We start from the raw sequence: 20,446 nt of genomic DNA on the forward strand, positions 1-20,446 counted from the left end.
CTGCTGCTGTGAGGAAATATCAGCCTGAAATTACAATGGGCTTTAATGGAGACATGTTGAAAGTTTTTGTCACTTCATACCCTCAAGAGGCATTTTGTTTAATTATTTGTCATTTTTCAAGCTACGAGATGTTTTCCTATGTTTGTCATGAAAAATTATGTCCCAGGAATGTAGGGTTTGGGAATTATGGCAGTTTTAAAAATAAATATGAAGGCAAATTTCAATATTTCCTACACTCTAGCTGTGACATCACGCACTGTTTAAATCTGAAGAAAGCCTATTTACCAAGGTCTGAACAATGTTTAATATCTCTAAAAGTAAGAATCAGATTTAACAGTTGTGTTACACGAATAATGTCAGAAAGATGTGTAACATTTTAAAGTTGGAATGAGGTTTCTGAGTGAAAGTATGAATGAACAGTTAGCAGTTGAAGTAGCATGAAGATTTGTTGAAGTCTGAAGATTTCCTCCATTGACTTCAATGGTTAAAAATGTGATTAATTATGGGATGTATCTCTGGAATTATGAAAGTTATGAATGATAAAAGTAATAGCAATCGATTTCCGATCGAGCTGAACGTTTTGATGTTCGAACGGAGTTTCTGCGATGTTCAATGCGGGAGAAGAAGACCGGCAAAATAACGGGCGGAATAATAAGAATAAAGAATTTTGTGCGTAGAAGAACAGATAGTTGAAACAGCATTCCAACTAAATTATCCTCAGGATAGAAAATCTGCTCTGCCGGAGATGGAAATCCTTCTCATATAAGATGGAAACAACCAACACTGGTGGGATTTTGGTGACAGTGTGACTATCTTGGACAAAGTTATAGTATAACCAAATCTGGCAGCACCAACACCTGGTCTGCCACATGTGGAAGCCCCTCTTTAGTTTTTCACCTGCTGAGCCCAGAGTAAAATGATTTTGTGTGCACAAACTACAGGGGGACAGCAAACACCAGTGTGATTTTGGTGGGAGTACGACAACCCGGGACAAAGTTTTTATTTCCCAAATGTGAAAATCCACTGCCAACACTCAGATGTAACTCCTATTTGAAACACCTTGATTATAATCAGCACACAAAGAAGCATATTTTTCATATGAATATTTGTATTGGTCTTTTAAAAAAATAAGTCAATGAACAAAGAATTACAACAAAATAAAAGATGAATACTACCTGGACGTCAACAGCCAGTTAAAAATATGCAATAACAACCTTGTTAAAACCAGTCAACTCTTTTACAGAAAGCTTTACATATCATACAGAATCCTGCCTATAATAAGGAAGATCATGTGCTAAATGATTTATTTTTTAAAATATGTTTCCCTTGGTTTTTGTTTTCTGTGCACCACCTATCTGCTGTCTTGGGTAATGGCTAAGGCACTCTTTAGAGAACTTTGTTTCCCTATTTACTTCAAAGTAGAAAGCTGCAAATACCTGGCGGACATTTTCTTCAACTAACGAGGACAGAATAAAACATTCAATCCTTCCACTTGGATCACCTTATCTACTGCAATAAAACCCAGTTTATATCACCTCATTAACAGAAAATAAAACATTCATCACCTTTCGGTCATGTTCAGTCTTAGATTAAGTGAACTCAGCAGTTTTTGAGTTAAACATAGAGTACAGAAAGCATTTCATATTCAGTACCATAAAAACGTCATGGGTTCAGGCCTGTGACGCAACCTTCTTAACTCGTTCATAAAATGCAATGACAGTAATGACAAAGACAAGTATTAACAGTTGTGTTAAAAAAAAAATGCGGTTACATTAAAGCAGTAAATAACAATTTAACAGTATAGTAGCATAAGTTAACAGTAGTGTTTTTTCTGAGATGTAGCATTGTTGTTTATATTTGCAGCAGTGTTTCTATCAAGTCCATTTCTCTTAATTACAATAAGCTGGATATTGGATTCCATTATTGAACATTTGTAAGAGGAATTCAATGTCTCCTGCGGCTGAGCTAAATAAATCTAATCCATTAATGACTGTAAATATAAGAAGCAAGAAACAGTCGATTGCATTGTACAACATAAGATACAATTGTGAATTTATGAGCGGTCCAGCAGAGGACGCCCTAACTCCAGATATCTGCAGCCATGACAAGGCATTTGCATAGCTAATCCCTACCCATATGAGATGTACTTCATACATTTAGTAATGAACTGTGCACGTGGGCAGCTGCTAGTTCATGAGTGAGAACATGAAAATGCATTCAAAGCACCTGGATCACTTTGCTGAGGATACAGTAATGGTAGGAGGTACAGTATGTTGGACATGAGTTGAAGCTGACTCACACAGTAGTATATGATAATGTCTCAGAATGTAAAATCAAGTAACAGGCAAAAAATCGGCACTGCAGTGAAGATGGTAGAGGTCAACTTCAAGTATGTTATGGGTTATCAAGGGAAGAGAATTAAGTGCACAAAATTAAGGCTTTTGTGCACGTTGTGAGTCATGATGGATGTTGCCATATGAGGAAGAAAAATGTGTATCTTTGCAGTAGCTAACAGCGTCGGTGTGTCAGGTATAAGGAAGCATAATAACATGGTTCTTTATATGTAGTTGTTAGCCGAGGTGTGGAATCGAGTAGAAAGTAATCACAAATATAATGTCTTTTTTTGACCAGTTTCATTTTAAGCTCAAATAATTAGGATTTGGGATTTACGATTTACTTGTTAAACAATTACTTAGTTTGACTTCTGGTTATTAGTGATTGATTTTACATAATCTCAGCAGATTTGAATAGTTTCTAACTTTACCAGCAGGAGAATACCAGTAAGAATGTATTGCAGGGCTGGGCAATTCATTTATAAAATAAATTGGACTCATCCAAATGTTGCTTTCCACGACACGAAAAATGTAGGATTTGCTTTAGATTTATTTTAAAATATTGACAAAAAGTTTCGTTTTTGAAGGAGTCAAGAGATCAGTTTGCGTAATCTTCTTTTTTCACTTCGTCTTTACCTGCTTGGTGTCTAACACCGGCTTGCACCTGTTTGCAGCTGAAGCCTTGTCGTGGGACACATATTAGGATCTATTGCTGCAAGAACTGAATGTGCATAATTCAGTTTGTCAATATCACTCAATTATCTTTTTACATGAAGTTCTAATAAAATGCTATTTCAATCATACTTTAGTCATGTGGCATTTAATAAAAATGTTTGGCCATATTGTCCAGCCCTGACAGGCAACACAATCATTTTCATACAGTCCCTAAAGAAGGAAGGTTCTCTCTGAATTTATGATGTGAAGAAATGTTAGCATTTACGCTTCTTCTTGCAGACACTACTTCACAAGCTCCAGAATTGACTGTATTGCACTCAGGATGACAGTGTAAAACCTTATACCATCTAAAACCTTCCACCATCTAAAACCTTCCACCATCTAAAACCTTCCACCATCTAAAACCTTTAAAAGCTGGTAATAAGCATTTATTTGAACCCCATTTGCCCCGTCAACATTTTGTTTTTCACCTTCAACATGAGAGGTGATTTTGTTGTTATGCATCAGCATTCATAATGTCTCCTTAACCTTGCTGATATTCCTTTCTTAACAGAAGAACAGGATTTGTTTTTAAGGTCAGGAACGACAGCTCCCTCTCTGAAAGTGATGATAGCTGCACCATACCTGTGGGTGGGGATGTAGTGACCTGAAATAAACTAGTGTGTGAGGGTATAGGGAGAAACTGATGATAAAGCTCACCACCGCATCACCAGCAAACCAGAGAAAAAGGCCACACAGTGAAACAGAGCACTTGACTCCGTCCAGCACACATTGATCTGATGTCTCTCAATATGCAACGCTGAGAGACCCGGTGTGAAACCCTGCTCTCTCTACTTTACTCAACCGGTCCAGTAAGTGTGAAACGCTAAAACTCACTTTAAAGCTTTCGTGTGATTAGCAACTCTTATTGTGCACGCTTCTGCAGATGTAAAGCTCGCTATTAAGGGCACATTAGGTGCTGATGGCTCATTAACCAAAGGAGGGAGGGAGCGTACAATCTTAAGACGGCAAGAGGAGAGGGGATATGCACAGTAGCAGACCATGCCCCTCCCCCTCGCTAAGTGCTGCAGAGATGCAAGGGAATGTGTGTGTATGAGTGTGTGTATGTGTGGAGCTGTACATTACATACAGTAGGAGGAGGGGGGATGGGGGAAAGAAAGCGTGTGTTTATGTGCGAGTGGAGGCAGTTTGATGATGGTTGCAGATGAAGCAGGAGCGCACAGGACAGGGAGTGGAGGTGTAACCACAGCTGGCCATGTTTTTTTCTGCTCCACCTTCTTATATCGTGTGTGTGTGACTGGTTTTGCTATTGTTTGAGTAATATAAGCTATGCAAAGATTAAAGATGTTTCAACATCATATCCCTGGGGGATTTATAATATCTCCTTAGTAAGAAAGCTCCACTTTACCAGGCTAAGGGTGGTGGTGGAAGAGGAGGGGGGGGCTGTCAGAGCGGTTTGCCCAGGAGAGAGATTGTCGGCCTGGGGTAGCACAGTGGAACAGGGGGCGTGGCTACTCCGCGAGCCTCCCAGGACGGGGAAATGTGCTTCTCTTCACATGTTCAATGCTTATGAGGACCGACAGCAGAGTGCACAATGCAAAAGCCAAAGCTCCTCATGCACAATCTCACACATACACACACGAGTGCACACACACATACATAAAGATCTCCATTGGTGATGAACACTCACACAATCTCTAACCGTTTGTCTAAGCTGGGACCAGCCAGCAGCCAGAACAACCATACATGGCTTTGACCCTGAATCAAACATTGCCAGAAAGAGGGGACGGGAGGGGGTTCATAAAAATAGGACGAGTTACTTCTGTAGAAAAATAGAGGAATTTCCAGAGGCTGATAAAATGTCTTTGGCACTTCTGAAAACACAGCATACAGAGAGGAATTGGCACTGAGTATAAAAGGCCAGACTAAAAAGCTCTACAGGCAGAAAAAGATCAAGATAATCTCAGCTCATCCACAAATGAATTTGGCCAGTCCTGGGTGGATTTGAGCCTGAACTGGCCCGTACTCCACCATCTCCCCGTCCACAGTGATCATGCCTTGTGGCGAGACGGGCTCCAGCCGCAGGGCCTTCACCTTCTCATACACCAGGTGGGGGCAGCCGCACGCCAAGTGGCCGCCCTTCTCCATGGCGAGGAACAGCCGCAAGAGGGCTGGACGGGAAATTCCTGCTGTCACATAGAACAGATGAATCACCCCGTCGTCCGCCATCGCCCCCGGCGCTGTCCACAGATCCTCGGCCAGGTGGGACTGGTAAATAGCCAGCACTAAGACAAAGTCCTCCTCCTTGACGACCGTCCAGCTGTCTGGTATTGGCTGATCGAGCCCGGGGAGAAGAGAGTCCTCCGGTGCTCTGGTCTTTCCGTCGCTCTGAGTCTCCGGTCTCTTGGTGGTGATAGCGTTGTTGGAGGAGTTGGTGAGGGTGTTGTGGTTGGAATTTGTGCTGTTGTGATTGTGTCGAGAGTTTTGGTTCGGAGAGGTGTTGGGGATGAGTCGGCAGGGAAGGGAGGAGCAGAGCGACTGATGCTGAGGGGTGGAGGGAGGCTGGTTAGACTTGATGCTCCCTATTGGAAGTGTTGGCGCCTCTTTAACTGGAAGATACGCCAACCTGCCCTGGTAGACTCTGAGGGAGGCCAGACGCACCAGGGTGCCCATCAGGAAGCGAATGGCTCCGACGTGGCGGTACTTCTCGCTCTCGATGTCGACGTCGGCCACGAAACCCCAGGCCAAGGACAGGAAGGAGAAGAGGCGCTGTCTAGAGGCCAGGTGGATCGACACCAGGTCCATGGAGCCAACAAGACCTTTGCACAGCATGAAGCCACAGCTCAGCAGAAGCTCCTCGTTCCAAGCTGGAGGCGACCTGAGAGATGGTTACAAACATCAAGAGTTAGAAACCATCCGTAAGACGGTAATCACTATAAATTGTTTTTGCAGAATTGCAGAATTTTCAGTCAAAGGGATTTTAGAAGATTCGGTCAGAAGCACTATACAGTAGTTTCCATTTGTAGTCTAAGAAGTATTGTCCAATCAAGTTTGAGTAGACTCTGGTGGATTGCTGTTTAACAGTCTGTGTGGAACGCATTGGCCTAAATGCAATCTAAAAGTCCATCGCCTATCTTCGATCGAGAATTTAGCATACAATAAGCTTAAAATAAGCTTCAACCTGGATATTTCGGATCCCATCCTAGACTTTGTCTCTCAACTCCAACTCCATTCTCATATCTTAATATGCTAAGTGGACTGTTATCAACAAACAGCACACCAATACCATAAAGATATTAGACGCTATTAGATTGGCAGAACCAAACATCATGTAAATGTGTAATCACTGGGGTTGGGAACCAAACTTTTGTGGGTACCGACCAAATTATTAGTTGGATTTGCCGAGTACTTTTTCAAGTTATGTCTGTTACACATTTTCGGTACCTTGGAGAAACTGTTGGCTAATGATATTGGTTCAAAAGTGAATAATACCCAACTAGTTTTCAGTAACTATTTCTGTGACAATAATTGGGAACCATGACCACAGTAATGTTTAAATTCTGCCCACACCTTATGCTGCTGTAGAGCAGCATAGATACTGTATAGTTTTTTTAATTGACGTTGTGCCCACTGCCAACCAGCAGATGGAGATGAAAACCTGGACCACAACTGGTTTCACCGCTGTATTCTGGAATATAATCGCTCATAATGTGGAAGTTTTTAAACCCATTACATCATTCCTTTGAGAGTTATCAGCGGCCTGGAATGACCTCTGTTGCACAGCGAAGCAGTTCCAGTTTTTGCTCCGCTGTCTCTCCTCCCTCCTGAGAGGTGATGTGCCCAGTCAGCCTTTGGCATAATTACAGCGAAAGGAGATAAATCGTTCTTTTTTTTAAGGCAGAGTGTGGTTGTTCTCCTGAACTCTTAGTCCATGCATTTAAATGACTCATTAACGGACTGACTCACTGTGAGTAGTGGTGGACAGAGGCAGCCAGGGCGTTGCCGGAGCCACCTGGCAGAATACCCAGAGGGGTCTGGATGGCCTCCTGCCAGTCCTCCCGCTCCATCAGGCCATTTATCACCTGGATGAACAAGAACAAACAGAAACATATCATGAGCCTAATGGAAAGTAGTGTCTGTGTGTGATAAGAGGTTAAGATTAAATGTGTTTCTTTGAGAGCTACAGTTGTTTTGTGTCATGTAAAATAATGAATGGGAACCATCTGGACTCAAGAATGATAAATTCCTAATGTCATTGAGTTATGAGAAAACTCAATGACATTATCATCACTAAATATATTGTACGTCAACAGTAAAAGAAACATAAGCCATCATTAGAAGAAAATGTAAGACTTAAAACGTAATATTATTAAGAGATGGCAGAGATTGCAGGTGCTGGAATCCCAGACACTGAGCTATTTTGTCATAGTATAAATAAATAAAAAATCCAAGCCTATTCTGAAAAAAATATACGGCTAAACGAGCTCATATGATTTTCCTCTGTATTTGATTGATTTACTGTCAGGTTTGAAATGCACAAATAGAAGCCAAAAAAAGAAGAACAAATCTACTTCTGCAATCTCTACATGAAATATTGAATAACAATTTCTCTCAGACCATGGTATATAATTATTAAAAACAAATACAACAAGGGTTCTAAAAATGCTAAACTAAATAATAATAATTACCAAAAAATGTACAAATACAGATGAAAAAGCTGTGCAGGTATAATGCTAAATTGTTAGCTATATTTTACTGTCTAGCGTGTATAGATTTTATCAATCCAACAATAAATACATCGAATATCATATGTAAATGAAAATAAATGAATAAAGATACCAATTTGTCTTGTATTTCAAATAACTTATTTTTTTCATGTGTTTTATTCCTGGCATTTTACATCTTCTATATTGATTATCATATCACATTAGTCTAGGTAGAGTCAAAGCACCTCAAAAAGCAGCCCGTCTCCAGACATGATAACCAGAGCGTCACATTGCGACAGGTCGGCCTTCCTCACCAGCTCCCGTGCATGGTTCTGGTGCTCTGAGGAAAGAAACAAGTGCAAGAGAGAGGACAAACAATAAAAACAAGGGCAATGGCAGAGAAAGAGGCGAGCTGCCTTCATCGCCGGTCTCTGGGGGGTATCAGGGAGATTAGGCGGAAAAGAGATTCCATTTCCCCGTATAAGGCCAAACACATCACATTAGCCCAACCAGCGGCTACTCAACAACTCAGAGGCAGCTGAGCCGCCCTGCAAACATCTGGGACTGACAAATATCGTGTGTATGTGCATTGACTGGATGCATGTGTTCGGTGTGTTTGTGTGTGTGTCCGTGCATGTGAGTGTTTGTTAATGCGCCGGCGGAGAACTGAGCTATTTGTTCAGCCTAGATTTATTGGCGGCGTCCTTGAGTGGGTCTCTGCAGGGGCTCATCCTGCCAGCATTAAAGTCTACAGTCCTACCAACCGAGACTCCCCAGAGTGTATGTGTGAGTGTGTGTAGAGGAAGTCAGCTTTAAAGAGAGTGAAAGACAGAGACAGGAAGGCAGACAGCAAAGAAGTTAGCAAGTATCGACGCACTGCCATCACTAAGGATATATGTTTCCGCTCTAGCTCAGGTATCGATCGAGTACAGGACAGAAATAAAAACAACTTCCCTCTCCTTTCCTCTCACTTTGCTCAACCTCTACCTGTCTCCCCCCTTTACACTCTCCCGGGCCTCTGTTGCTGCTGTTTGTTTGCTGTGTGGAGGCTGGAGGCAGCGAGGCAGTGCTGTGTTGACAGACAGAGGCAGTTAGGGAGTAACTGCACGACTCAGCTGACTCAGCCCTTTTAACCTGCTTGGGTTGATGCTGTGCTTCCCAGCTACTTCCTTATTCAAGGGGTCACAGACAAACACACACCTAAACCCTAAAGACAGGGGCCGCTTGTGGTTGGGAAGATAACTTTTGAAATGGAATAGGATTTAGATTGCTAGTTACCCTGTGTCAAAGTAATGTCAATGAATGTGGAGGAAATTCATTCCTCCACATAAGGCTTGGCCAGGTGGTTGCAGGCATGACAGACAAAAGGCGGCGTAAATCAAACAAACTAACCAATGAACAACAACACTCAAATTGTTATGGCATACTGTCAAATTAATTACGTGTGTCTGGGCGTAGAGACAATGGATGTAAAAAGAGAACATAGATAAAGCTCCTTAATGCTTTTGCACTCAGATTGGTCCTTGCTGACCTGCGTGTCAAAAAGAAGGCAAACATAAAGCAACAGAATGATTGTTTTTTGTCTGTGATTTACTTTTTTCTCAGTAACTGTAACAAACTACATTTATTTATTTAATTACGCAATACCGTTGTGTGTCACTAGTTACTCCACAGCCCTGGTTTTCATGTAATCCAATTGTCATATCCACTGTTGATTCTTCTTTAAGCTGCAAAGACTATGGCTGATAATTGCACTCTGTTAAGACGATACATACTGTTGGTGAAGACTAGAAATCTCAGGTAAGTTTCAGTCCAATCTACCATTTCCCTCCATCTCTACCGGCTCCCTCTCAGGTTATTCAGGGTAAAGATGCTGCTTGGTGCTCTGGATGCTTCATACACTATGTAAAAGGTACATGCTGACACAAGAGGCGCCTCCACTGGAACGTGTCCTTCCTCGGGCAAACGCTGTGTGATACATTCATCAAGGAGCTGCGTGCAGGATAAATGGGTTGTGCCAGTTAATCCACTCATGGTCGCTCCTCACAGGCTACGGTATCTGACCACTGAAGGCCCTCAGCGACCCATATTTTCCCCCCTCCTTAGGGCTCTGCTCGCCCTAAGTCAACGTCAGTAACTAATTACTCCGCCTTTTTTCATCACCATCCAGCTGCTGACCTTTCTTTAAGTCCCAGGAGTCGGCACAAGAGCCTGCATACGCATCAGCACTCAATTTGTAAAATAAACAAACGCAGATTCTCCCTATTTTTGGCTGTCATATTTAATCTCTCTTTGGTAAATATCAGATATTCAGCTCATGCTCTGCCAAACTAACACTGGGTGAGCGAATTCTAACCTGTCAAATCCTGGGGTTGGAGTAAAAAGTGCATGAAAATGAAGCTGAACATTGTTTTTCTTTGTTTCTGATCCTTAGTATTCAGGGGGGGTCAGTTTAAGTTCAGCATCTCTGACGACCTTAACCAACACACTGTTTAACGTCACAAAGAACCACCAGCTTTTCACACAGAATGTGGAGCAGCTGGGGCGACTGAGATGGAGATTGGATGTACATCAGAGCTCGGGTGCCTGCAGATGTGGCCTGTAAATGTATGACACAAATAATGCATCATAACTGCAGAGAGTGAAATTGCTTCCTAAAATGAAGGTTAGTTTAAGGAGGACACTACAGGCAAATACAGTTGTTTTCATCCAATGATCAATTTTGAGATTATGGGCTATTTGCATTCATAAAGTATTTTTTTTAGATAAGGGGAAAAATCATGTGAGATACACTTTTGCTGTTTGATTCACTACACTTTGTCCATTTGTCTATTTGGGTCTGTATGTCTCTTCTAAATGCACCAACAGATAGCATTAGATAATGTGTATCGACTTTTATGATACATATTTTTAATGGCTGTTGAGCGAAAAAATCTCCACTTTAGTAGCACTTATGTTCAATTGAACAAAACTTTCCAGTTTGACTCTTATCTAAATGTTGAGGATTTGTAGACAGTGGTTTGTTCATATCATTAATAGTCTTATTAATATAACATTTGACTCTAATATCTCAACAAAATGAAACAGGAACTTGCAGATTTATTTTCTGGAGATCTATTCAAATGAAGCATATTTTACAAAACAATGCAATTGTTCACAATTTTTTTCACTTTCAGTATAGAGTTTCAGAAAACAAAAAATTGCAATAAAGTATTCACTGAAATGTTTACGCTTTTCACCTGGGGGGTGTGTGTGTGAGCTCTTTGCGTAATTGTCCCACGCTGGGGTTAAAGGTTTAATCCCTTTGTCATGGCAGGGTGACTTTGAGAAAGCGCGGGTTAAATACATGAACAATAAAGATCTGCATGTGTGTGAACACTACTGACCTGTGATGACGAGCGTGTAGGGAACAGCGGCCTCGGTCAGCATGCCCTGCACGTGGCCGGTGAAGAGCTGCAGAGCCTGGCCCCGGCCGCTGTGAGGATTCACCAGAATCATGACTCTGCAGGGCCGACGCACCTCCGCATACACCGCACCTGAGCAAGAGAGAGAAGTGAGCAAAGGCCTTGGAAGAACTGAAGCAAGAAGACAAGGGGAGGTCTTTTTATGCATGATCAAATATTCAAAAGAATGTATAAGGACAGCCTTGTCCCTGAGGGAAATAAAAGAGCATGAAACATGTAGGAGCAAACACAATAGTGGTGGCTTAAAGCCCACCTCTGCTCCGCACCGTCCTTTAGATGAGCCTGGTCAGATTGATAAAAGAGTTCAAAACACCGGCATAAAAGTTATAACAATAATCTGATTTTAATACAGTAAAAAACACAATACGAAATACAGAGTGCCCTGAAACAGAACACTCCGGGCTCCCCGCTCTATTGCCGTGCGATACAGATATCGGGACCAGCCAGTCAGAAACAGGGGGCATTTTGCATGAAGAAACAACAGTATATATGGACATATTTGGGGCGGAGATCCACTTCTTATCTTCCACCGGACCCAACTCCTTTAATTTCCCAGGGAAGGTTTCACACAAACTATTATTTTCTAAATAATCAAACATTGTACACAGATATATTGGTGCTTGGGATTATTCCCAGCAAGGAACCTTGAAAAAAGAACACGTGTGTGTGTTAGTGAGGGAAAGTGTATGTGTGTGTGTGTGCATGCTGATAAGCAGAGGCATATGTGTGTGTGTTGCTGATATCTGGGTTAAGGAGTTTATGTGTGTGTGCTGCATGGAGACAGTAGGTGTATGTGTGTGTGTCAGGGTCTCTGGGTCATGGAGTGTAAGAAGGTTTAGATATATAGGATTACTTTAAACAGTCCCAAATAATACATGTTCACTTCAATACAGTTCAAGATAATACCTGTTTACTTTAATACAGTTTAGAACAATATCTGGGTGCTTTAAACACTAAAGTCAGAGGCTGTGAAAGCATTCAGATGCCTAATGTTAATGTGACTTGCTGCTTTCTTCAAGGAGAGGACATACAGGTAGGGTGACCAGACGTCCCCGTTTTCCGGGGACAGTCCCCGTTTGTATTGCCCTGTCCCCGGTTGAAACTGTCCCCGGAAATGTCCCCGTTTTTTAATATGCGTTAAAAACACATAGCAACATGAAATTAAACGTTTCATGTCATGAAACACTGGGTAAACAGACTGCGGTCAAGCCAGCCCCCACTTCGGAAAACACAGTTAAGCCACCCCGCACGTCTGATTGCGGTGCGCGAATATCCTATGCATTACAGTAGAGGCCTGTAAAAACTGCCTTCAAAATAAAAGCGTTTACTCGGTCAAAAACAAATATACCTAAAAAACACACCAAACATATTCATATATACTGGAGCTTAAATTAAGAAATATGTACTATATAATGTGATCAATACTAATTTAAAACATAGGCCTACTACGTATAACTACCACATTATAACTGAGTGAATGTAAAATGTAAGGATACAGTTATGAAGACATATCTGACATTTCCACTGGGTGACTCATTTCAATTGGTGTTGACACCATCTCACAACACTCCTAAAATAACATTACTTTCTGAAGCACCATTTAAAATGTATGCTGTTTAAAATCTCAAATTAGATCTATTGTCCATCTATATTTTGATTATTATTTAATGGAAACCGTCCATAATCAAAGAGTCATTCGAAGTCAATCAAATACTTATTTCACTTCAGGGTGATAGCAGGTGACCCCATCTAGTCACTCAGAGAGAATCTGGACAATCTGATGTAGAGTTTCAAAATAAAAGACCTTTGTAGTCTCATATATGAGCTATCATCCCTCTATTTTTAGATAAGAATAAAACAAAAACTATCCAGTATCAAATACTTATTTCACTTCAGGGTGATAGCAGGTTGAAGAAACACACTCCTCAATGTCAGTTTCGGTACTTTAATGACAAGGATGACGACACCCTGAAACAGAGCAATGCCGCAGGATAAGCTGACAAAGTACTACATACATGCATGTCATGACCAATACACATATATTCAATTACATAGAGTAAAGACACACCAAACAATAGTGGAAACAGTCTTACATGAGTGAGTGGATGAACGTCTCAACTCGAGGCGGAGTGAATGAACAACATGTGAACTAAAATGGCCGCTCGGCACTTCTGGGTCAAAGCACGGCATACCCGGACAGCGACAGCAGTGACGCTGCCCTCTAGTGGCCGGCGATAAACTCTTCATCCCCCCCAGACCGGAAAACTATGGGCCGGAATAGATTAACGGTCTAAATCCAGCTGCCGGACTCGGGCTCGTAACGTGCAGGCGGCCTCCTCACGCGGCCTGGCCGAGTAGGCTGGGGCAGCGTCGGCGGCGACTGCGGCACCGGTGCGCCCAGGAAGGCACCCGTAGGAACGGTGAGGTCAGAGGACGCCTCACCGGCAGGTGCCGGTGGGGAAGCGCCCATAGCCGAGTCGCGGAGTCCAACAGCCGGCCGCTGAGCAATCCCCTGGGGCGTCGGCCAGCCCGGGTGGATAGGTGGGGGCTGATGGCCCAGAGCAGCGGGGGCGGCGGCAACGGCGCAGCCGGCTGCTCACGGGCGCAGGGTGTGGCCGGCGTATAGGCACGGAGGAAACGCCGGTTGCGCAGTGTCAAACGTCCCGAACCGTCAACCCTGACCCGATACTGGTCGTGGCCCGGCGACTCCACCACGACCCCTGACCTGTCCCATTTGTGGGGGCTCGGGCCTTGCTGGTTCTGGAGGAATACCCTTTCGCCGAGTGCCAATGGGCGGAGCGGTCTTGAGTGAGTCCCCAGAGATTCGGTGGTACGGGACATACGGGTCCGAAGGGTGTCCTCCTTCGCCGCCCATGCCTCGCGCCATAGCAGGCGGATGTGCGGGTTCGAGAACTTCTCGAGGTGGTTCACGAAGGAGAGCGAGCCACGAAGGAGAGCGAGCCACGAAGGGGGCGGCCGAAGATGATCTGCGCTGGCGAGAGGTTGCAGTCGGGGTCAGGCGTGTTTCGCAACTGCAGCATAGCACGCAGGAAGCGGTCCTGATCAAGGCCGCCCGACGGGCCGGTATTGGACATCAGGAGGCGCTTAGCGGTCTTAACCGCAACTTCCGCCCTCCCATTCGACTGCGGAAAGCTAACGGACGACACACGGTGTTTGACGTGCCATAAGCGGAGGAAGTCCTCAGTGTGGCTCGCCTTGAATTCCGGACCACCGTCACTCGAGAGCTCCTCCGGCACGCCGAAGGTGGCGAAGAACGAACAGAGGTGTTGGACCAGGCCAGCTGAGCCCGCCAGGGCAGTACCCGCCGTAGAGCTCTCTACCAAGCCAAGCCCGAGAGACGGTCCCCGACAACTAGGTAGTGGCGGCCCCCATAGTCGAAGAAGTCAGCAAACACCGCCTCGAATGGCGTGGACGGGGGTGAGGACGGCAGGGGGGGTGTAGCCGCCTGTGACGGAGCATTACGGTTGCAGTGTGCACACCCGTCCCTGGTGGCCTGAATGTCCCGGACATCCCGGGCCAGTAAACTATGGCTCGGGCATGCTGCCCCATCGCTGAGGTCCCCTGGTGAGCGGCATGGAGATGCCGAAGGACTCTCCCACGGAGGGATGGGGGGACCACGACGCGGTCCCGATAGAGCAGGACGCCGTCCTGTGCGTAGACGGACTCACAGACCGATGACAGACTCGCCAGGGCAGGGTCATTTACGTCAATCAGGAGGGTGCCTGCTCGATGAGTTGGAGGAGGTGGCCGAGGCATCCGTCAGCCGCTGTCTCCCGTGCGAGGAGGGGCCAAGAGACGGCTCCGAGCTCCCGTGCGTCGTCGCGGATGGAGGCCATGAGTGCTGACTCCACGGCGTCAGGCCCGCTCGGCAGCCCCAATGAGAGGCCGTTCGCTGAGCCCGAGGGGGAAGGATGCCTCGACGTGGCATCAGCGGCATAGTTGCTCTTGCCAGGCAGATGCACAATGTCAAAGCGCCATGGGAGGGTGCGCTGCTTGAGTCTAAACAGATGCAAGTTTGTTATCTCATCCAGCGTACGGTCGCCAAAGATCTTCACCAACGGCTTATGGTCGGTGACCACGACGAGGTTGTTGGACCCCTGCGTGAAGTACCGCGTCTGTTCCAGACCCCAGGCCACAGCTAGGGCCTCTCCCTCGACGGCCGCATAGCGCTGCTCCGCAGGGGACAGGAAACGCGAACCCGCGAGGGTGATCCTCCATCCACCTGGACAGCAGTCCGGTATGCCCGAGGCACAGTGACAATGTTGCTGGAGCAGGAGGTAGCCAATGCCACGCATGGACCAGTCAGGGTGGAGGCAGGTACGCTTCTGCATGTCGTAGATCTCCACGCCCTCGCGGATGGCCTCCATTATGGCTTGCTTGGACGCCTGGAAGGCCTCCTCCAGAACGGGGGACCATAGGAACACACAGCGTGGGCTGAGGAACGGCTTAAATGGAGCCATCGTGTCACGCAACTGGGCGTAGTTGGCCACCTGGTTGACAAGGCCGAACCAACTCCTGATGTCCGTCGTGGAGCCAGGGGTGGGGAAGTCCCGGATGGCGTCCAAGTATTTCGGGAGCGGTTCGATGGTAGATTCCGACACCCTGAAGCCAGCGAAATCGACGCACCTCTCCGCGAACTGAAACTTGTCTGAGTTCAACACAATTCCCGACCGGCCGACACGCGTCAGGAAGTCGATGGTCCTCCACCAGTGTTGCTCCAGGTCGGTGTCATAGTGGATGGTGTCATCCACGCAACATTCCTTGCTTTCATAGTCCGAGAGGACGGCATCAAACCGACGGTTGTAGCCATCCCCTGATGACAGGAAGCCCTGTGGTGCCCTGGTGTAGCGCCAACGGCCGAAGGGTGTGATGAAGGTAGTGAGGTGGCGATCCGACTCACGCAGGGGGACACTGTGGTAGCCGTTCCAGGCGTCCGTGACGGTCTTCCAGGTGCCCTTCGGGACACGGCGTGCAAGGTGGAACGGGGACTCAGTGGCGAAGGTCTCATGTTGGCAGAACTTGTTAAGGGGGGAGAGGTCCACGGTCCTGCGTGGGGAACCGTCGTGCTTCCGAGTGACTACCATACGATGGCACCACGTCACTGGCTCGCCGTATGGCACACGTTCAATGACCCCAAGGGCTTCGTCCCGCAGGAGGTCATCGTGGACCCTCCGCTGCCAGTGTAGAGGCACTGTAGCCGCGGTGTGACATGCCCTAGGCGTAGCTGCGGGGTCCACGTGCATCTCGATAGGTGACCCCTCCATGCATGGTAGTGCTCGATGGGGGCAAGTATTGAACGTCGACGAGGCATATCTCCCGAGTAGCCAATCTTTCATCCTGTTATTGTTCTCTGGCTTACAAGGGAACGGCAGTACTACGGGGCGCGCCGGGGGGACCGTGCGCTGAGGACATGTGCACTGGGCGTCCCGGGGGTCACCTGGCCCCACGCAGCCGCCGTTGGCTGACCTCGTCGCATTGACGGAAAAGGGCTGGTCTGGCGTGTCAGCCGTGTCAGGGCTACGCCTGTCCTTGTGCCCCCCTGCAACGTCGTCCGATGGGAAGTTCACGGGCAAGAGGCCGAGGTTGAGCAACGACTCGTAGGAGAGGTACATGGCCCGGACCGAGCTGCTCACATATACCATGGAACGGCAGGATGTGACACGCCCCCCGCTGCAGGTTGTCGAGAGCCTAGCGAAGAACGCTCCCTCGATAGTTATGGGGGAGCGGTTGGCGGCCGACAGGCTGAGGCTGACAGGTCGCAGGTCGTCCAGCGAGAAACCGCAGGCCAGGAACTCCTCCAGCGACCAAAGGTCCGACTGCGCGCCAGTGTCCGCGACGGCGGATATCCGAGCTCCATCGGCCCGAGCCCCGGTTGCCGGTGCCATCCCTCAGCCCGACTGGCATGTCCATCAAGATGGTGATTAATGCTCGTGGGTAGTCTCTCAGCCTGGCCCGTCTCCATTCGCCCTTGGAGAAGATGTGGTGCTCGAGTCTGATAGGTGCTTGCCTGTTGACACATCCGTGCGACGTAGGGGCGCGGTGTCGGCGATGGCTCCTGTGACGTCGGCCAGGGCGGGCCCCAGCTTGCACCGATGAGACCTGGGAGACCGGCTCCGACCCCATGGCGGCCTGTTGACTGTCGGACGACAGCTGTTGACGCCTCTGTCGTCGGCGGGCCCTGTAGCAGCCGATGCACACCTGGTGAGGCTTAGGATTCCACCCGCGAGGCCCCTCCGTGAAGACGTTAAAGACGCTCTTACATTCCGGGCACGAGGCACGTTTCGCCCCGTCCGCAAGGCTCGGGGCGGGGCTCGTCTGTGGAGTCGTCTTCAGGCGCCGGAATGACGACATGGCTGATAGGGAGGACGACGGGAGAGCGTTACGGGCCATCTCTCTGTTCTCGACGAGTGCAATTACGTCATTAACTGGCTTAACCAGGACGTCAGGTGTCCCCAGCGTCTCGCGGCGTATATCCAAGTCATAAATGCCATTGAGCAGAACATCACGGATGATGTGGTCGGTATAGTCCACGTCCTTACCACACTCGCATACCGCATTATATGCGCATGTCTCTGCTTTACCCCTCACTCTGGCAGCGAATGCACGGAATGTCTCATCGCGTTCCTGGCGGAACTGAAGTAGCTCGGTGCGCAGGACGCATGTAGCGACTGGGATGACAGCTAGGGAACGCATGACGGTGATTAGGTGTGGCAAGGGTCCGGAAGCGGCGTCGGGGGCCCGGCTTTCAACAGGCTGTCTCCAAGTACAGGCCCAGCGCATTGAAACAGCTGGAAGGGGGCCTGGGCATCCCCTATGCCTGAGCCGGCGCGGAATACGTCCCAACGGCGGATGAACACGTTCCATTCCTCTATCGACACGCCCACATCAACTTTGGGCCGATCGAGTCTCGGGCCGTGAGGGGCTGGGGCCTGGGCTGGGGCCTGGGCTGGGACCTGGGCTGGGGCCTGGGCTGGGGCCTGGGCTGGGGCCTGGGCTGGGGCCTGGGCTGGCGGGGGCTGGCGCGGCCATGACAGGCGCTGCGTGCTGGTGGCTAAATCCATGAATCGTCAATATAATAATGACGAGTGCTTCAGACAAGTCTTCGGATTCGAAATCGCAGCCGGGGACGGGGCATCCAACAACGACCATGGTGTCGTCATGAAGTAACACACTCCTCAATGTCAGTTTCGGTATACTTTAATGACAAGGATGACGACACCCTGAAACAGAGCAATGCCGCAGGATAAGCTGACAAAGTACTACATACATGCATGTCATGACCAATACACATATATTCAATTACATAGAGTAAAGGCACACCAAACAATAGTGGAAACAGTCTTACATGAGTGAGTGGATGAACGCATAGATATATATATCTATGGATGAACGTCTCAACTCGAGGCGGAGTGAATGAACAACATGTGAACTAAAATGGCCGCTCGGCACTTCCGGGTCAAAGCACGGCATACCCGGACAGCGACAGCAGTGACGCTGCCCTCTAGTGGCCGGCGATAAACTCTTCACAGGTGACCCCATCTAATCACTCAGAGAGAATCTGGACAATCTGATGTGCAGTTTCAAAATTAAAGACCTTTGAAGTCTCATATGAGCTATTGTCCTTCTGTTTGTATCCAACAGTTAAAATGTTCGAATTACATTTAACCAGAATTGTCCCCCTTTTTTCTTTAACAGTGAAGAAAATTGGATATGTTGATGAGATTTTGACCGCAAAACTCAAAATGTCCCCGGTTTTAATTTTGAAAATCTGGTCACCTTACATAGCCTACAGGTGCCTTTCAAACCATTATTAATAGCAAATCTGTGACATATTGTCAATCCCCCATGAGAAAATCATACTGTTGCTAGCTGAGTAGCTAACGGAGTGACTACTTTGAAGCACTGGGGTAATGTAGCATCTAGCTCGAGAAGCGCAACTTGGTCAATTGACATATTACAAATAAGAAAAGTAAATCAAAGATGTTAAGAAAGAAACATGGAGATGGGAAGTCACTTGCACTTAGGGTTGCCAACCGTCCCGTATTAGCCGGGACGCCCCGTATTTGAGCCAAAATGGGCGTGTCCCGTACGGGACTTTGTTTGTCCCGGACTCCCGTGTAAAGGGAAAAATAAAAAATATTGTTCTGTTTGCGCAATTCAGTGTGTGTTTGTGTGCTGTATGCGAAGGGCGCTACCGCTCAGCTGACAGGGCAGGCACAATGCTCGCACGTGAGTGTGTGTGTGTGTGTGTGTGTGTGTGTGTGTGTGTGTGTGTGTGTGTGTGTGTGTGTGTGTGTGTGTGTGTGTGTGTGTGTGTGTGAGAGATTTTCTCCGGTGGGCCGCGGGCGGCGGGTGCGGCATCATTGTTTGTGTGGCATGTCAGCCTGTTCAGTCGTGTGGGAAAATGAGCCCTGCCGGTGGAGGAGGTGATAATGAAAGAGGAGAAGAGAGAGAGGATGTGGTTCTGGGCCCTGGCCCTTCTAAAAAGAAAATACTTGTGTCTTACAACAAACAGTGGGAAGAAAAACACAGTTGGGTAAAGCCCGTGAGTGGATATCTGTCTCGGGTCTTCTGCACCTTGTGTCGGAGCGGGGAGTTTTCAATAGGTCACGGTGGAGAAAACGACCAGCATGCTGGCACAGAAATGCACAAGCGAGCAACACAAAATAAAGGTGCATCAAATATAACTAAATTATTCGGCAGTTCAACTGCAGAACAAGACAAAGTTGCTGCATGTGAGGTAACATCAGTGTATCACACAGTTAAGCATGGTTTGAGTTACAACAGCATGGACTGCAGTAATAAGCGGGCAAGTGCCATGTTTAGTGATTCGAACACTGCAAAGAAAATGCAATGTGGAAGAACAAAGGCTGAGATGATAACAGCCAATGTGCTTGGCCCCAAAACTGTTCGGGATATTCTAAAAGAGCTGTGTCCTCCTCTCACCGAGGTCGCAGCAGGTGAGGAGGTGGAGTAACTAAAAAAGTAACTAAATCCGCCAGAAACCCGAAAATATTTGCGCGCACGCGCGCAGGGGAGACATGCATGTGTCCCGTTTCTCCATTTCTGGAAGTTGGCAACCCTACTTGCCCTACTGTTAAATCAATAGTTTGACATGTTGCTATATAGCTTAGCTTAGCAGTAAGAAACGTAATAGCCTACGAAAAACACTAGCTTCATCAAGGCAATAAAATCCATCTAGAGCTCACTAATAACAGGTTCGCCTAAACTAAAAGCTGCTGTCTGT

At 47.0% G+C, this 20,446-nt stretch overlaps 1 protein-coding gene across 1 annotated transcript in view; it reads right to left on the minus strand.

Annotated features, from left to right (window-relative positions):
- Nucleotides 1–1,090: 1,090 nt before the first annotated feature.
- Nucleotides 1,091–20,446, minus strand: part of LOC117535404 (sphingosine kinase 1-like) — a 29,999-nt gene continuing 10,643 nt past the window's right edge. Inside the window, exons 2-5 of the mRNA XM_034199859.1 lie at nucleotides 11,101–11,250; nucleotides 7,960–8,054; nucleotides 6,975–7,090; nucleotides 1,091–5,886 (exon numbers count right to left, since the gene is read on the minus strand). Of these exons, the coding sequence (XP_034055750.1) occupies nucleotides 4,977–5,886; nucleotides 6,975–7,090; nucleotides 7,960–8,054; nucleotides 11,101–11,250 (1,271 nt within the window). The 3' untranslated portion in view covers nucleotides 1,091–4,976. The remainder of the gene's footprint in view (nucleotides 5,887–6,974; nucleotides 7,091–7,959; nucleotides 8,055–11,100; nucleotides 11,251–20,446) is intronic.

The sequence above is a fragment of the Gymnodraco acuticeps genome, unplaced genomic scaffold (genome assembly GCF_902827175.1).
Source record: "Gymnodraco acuticeps unplaced genomic scaffold, fGymAcu1.1, whole genome shotgun sequence".
Lineage (NCBI taxonomy): Eukaryota > Metazoa > Chordata > Actinopteri > Perciformes > Bathydraconidae > Gymnodraco > Gymnodraco acuticeps.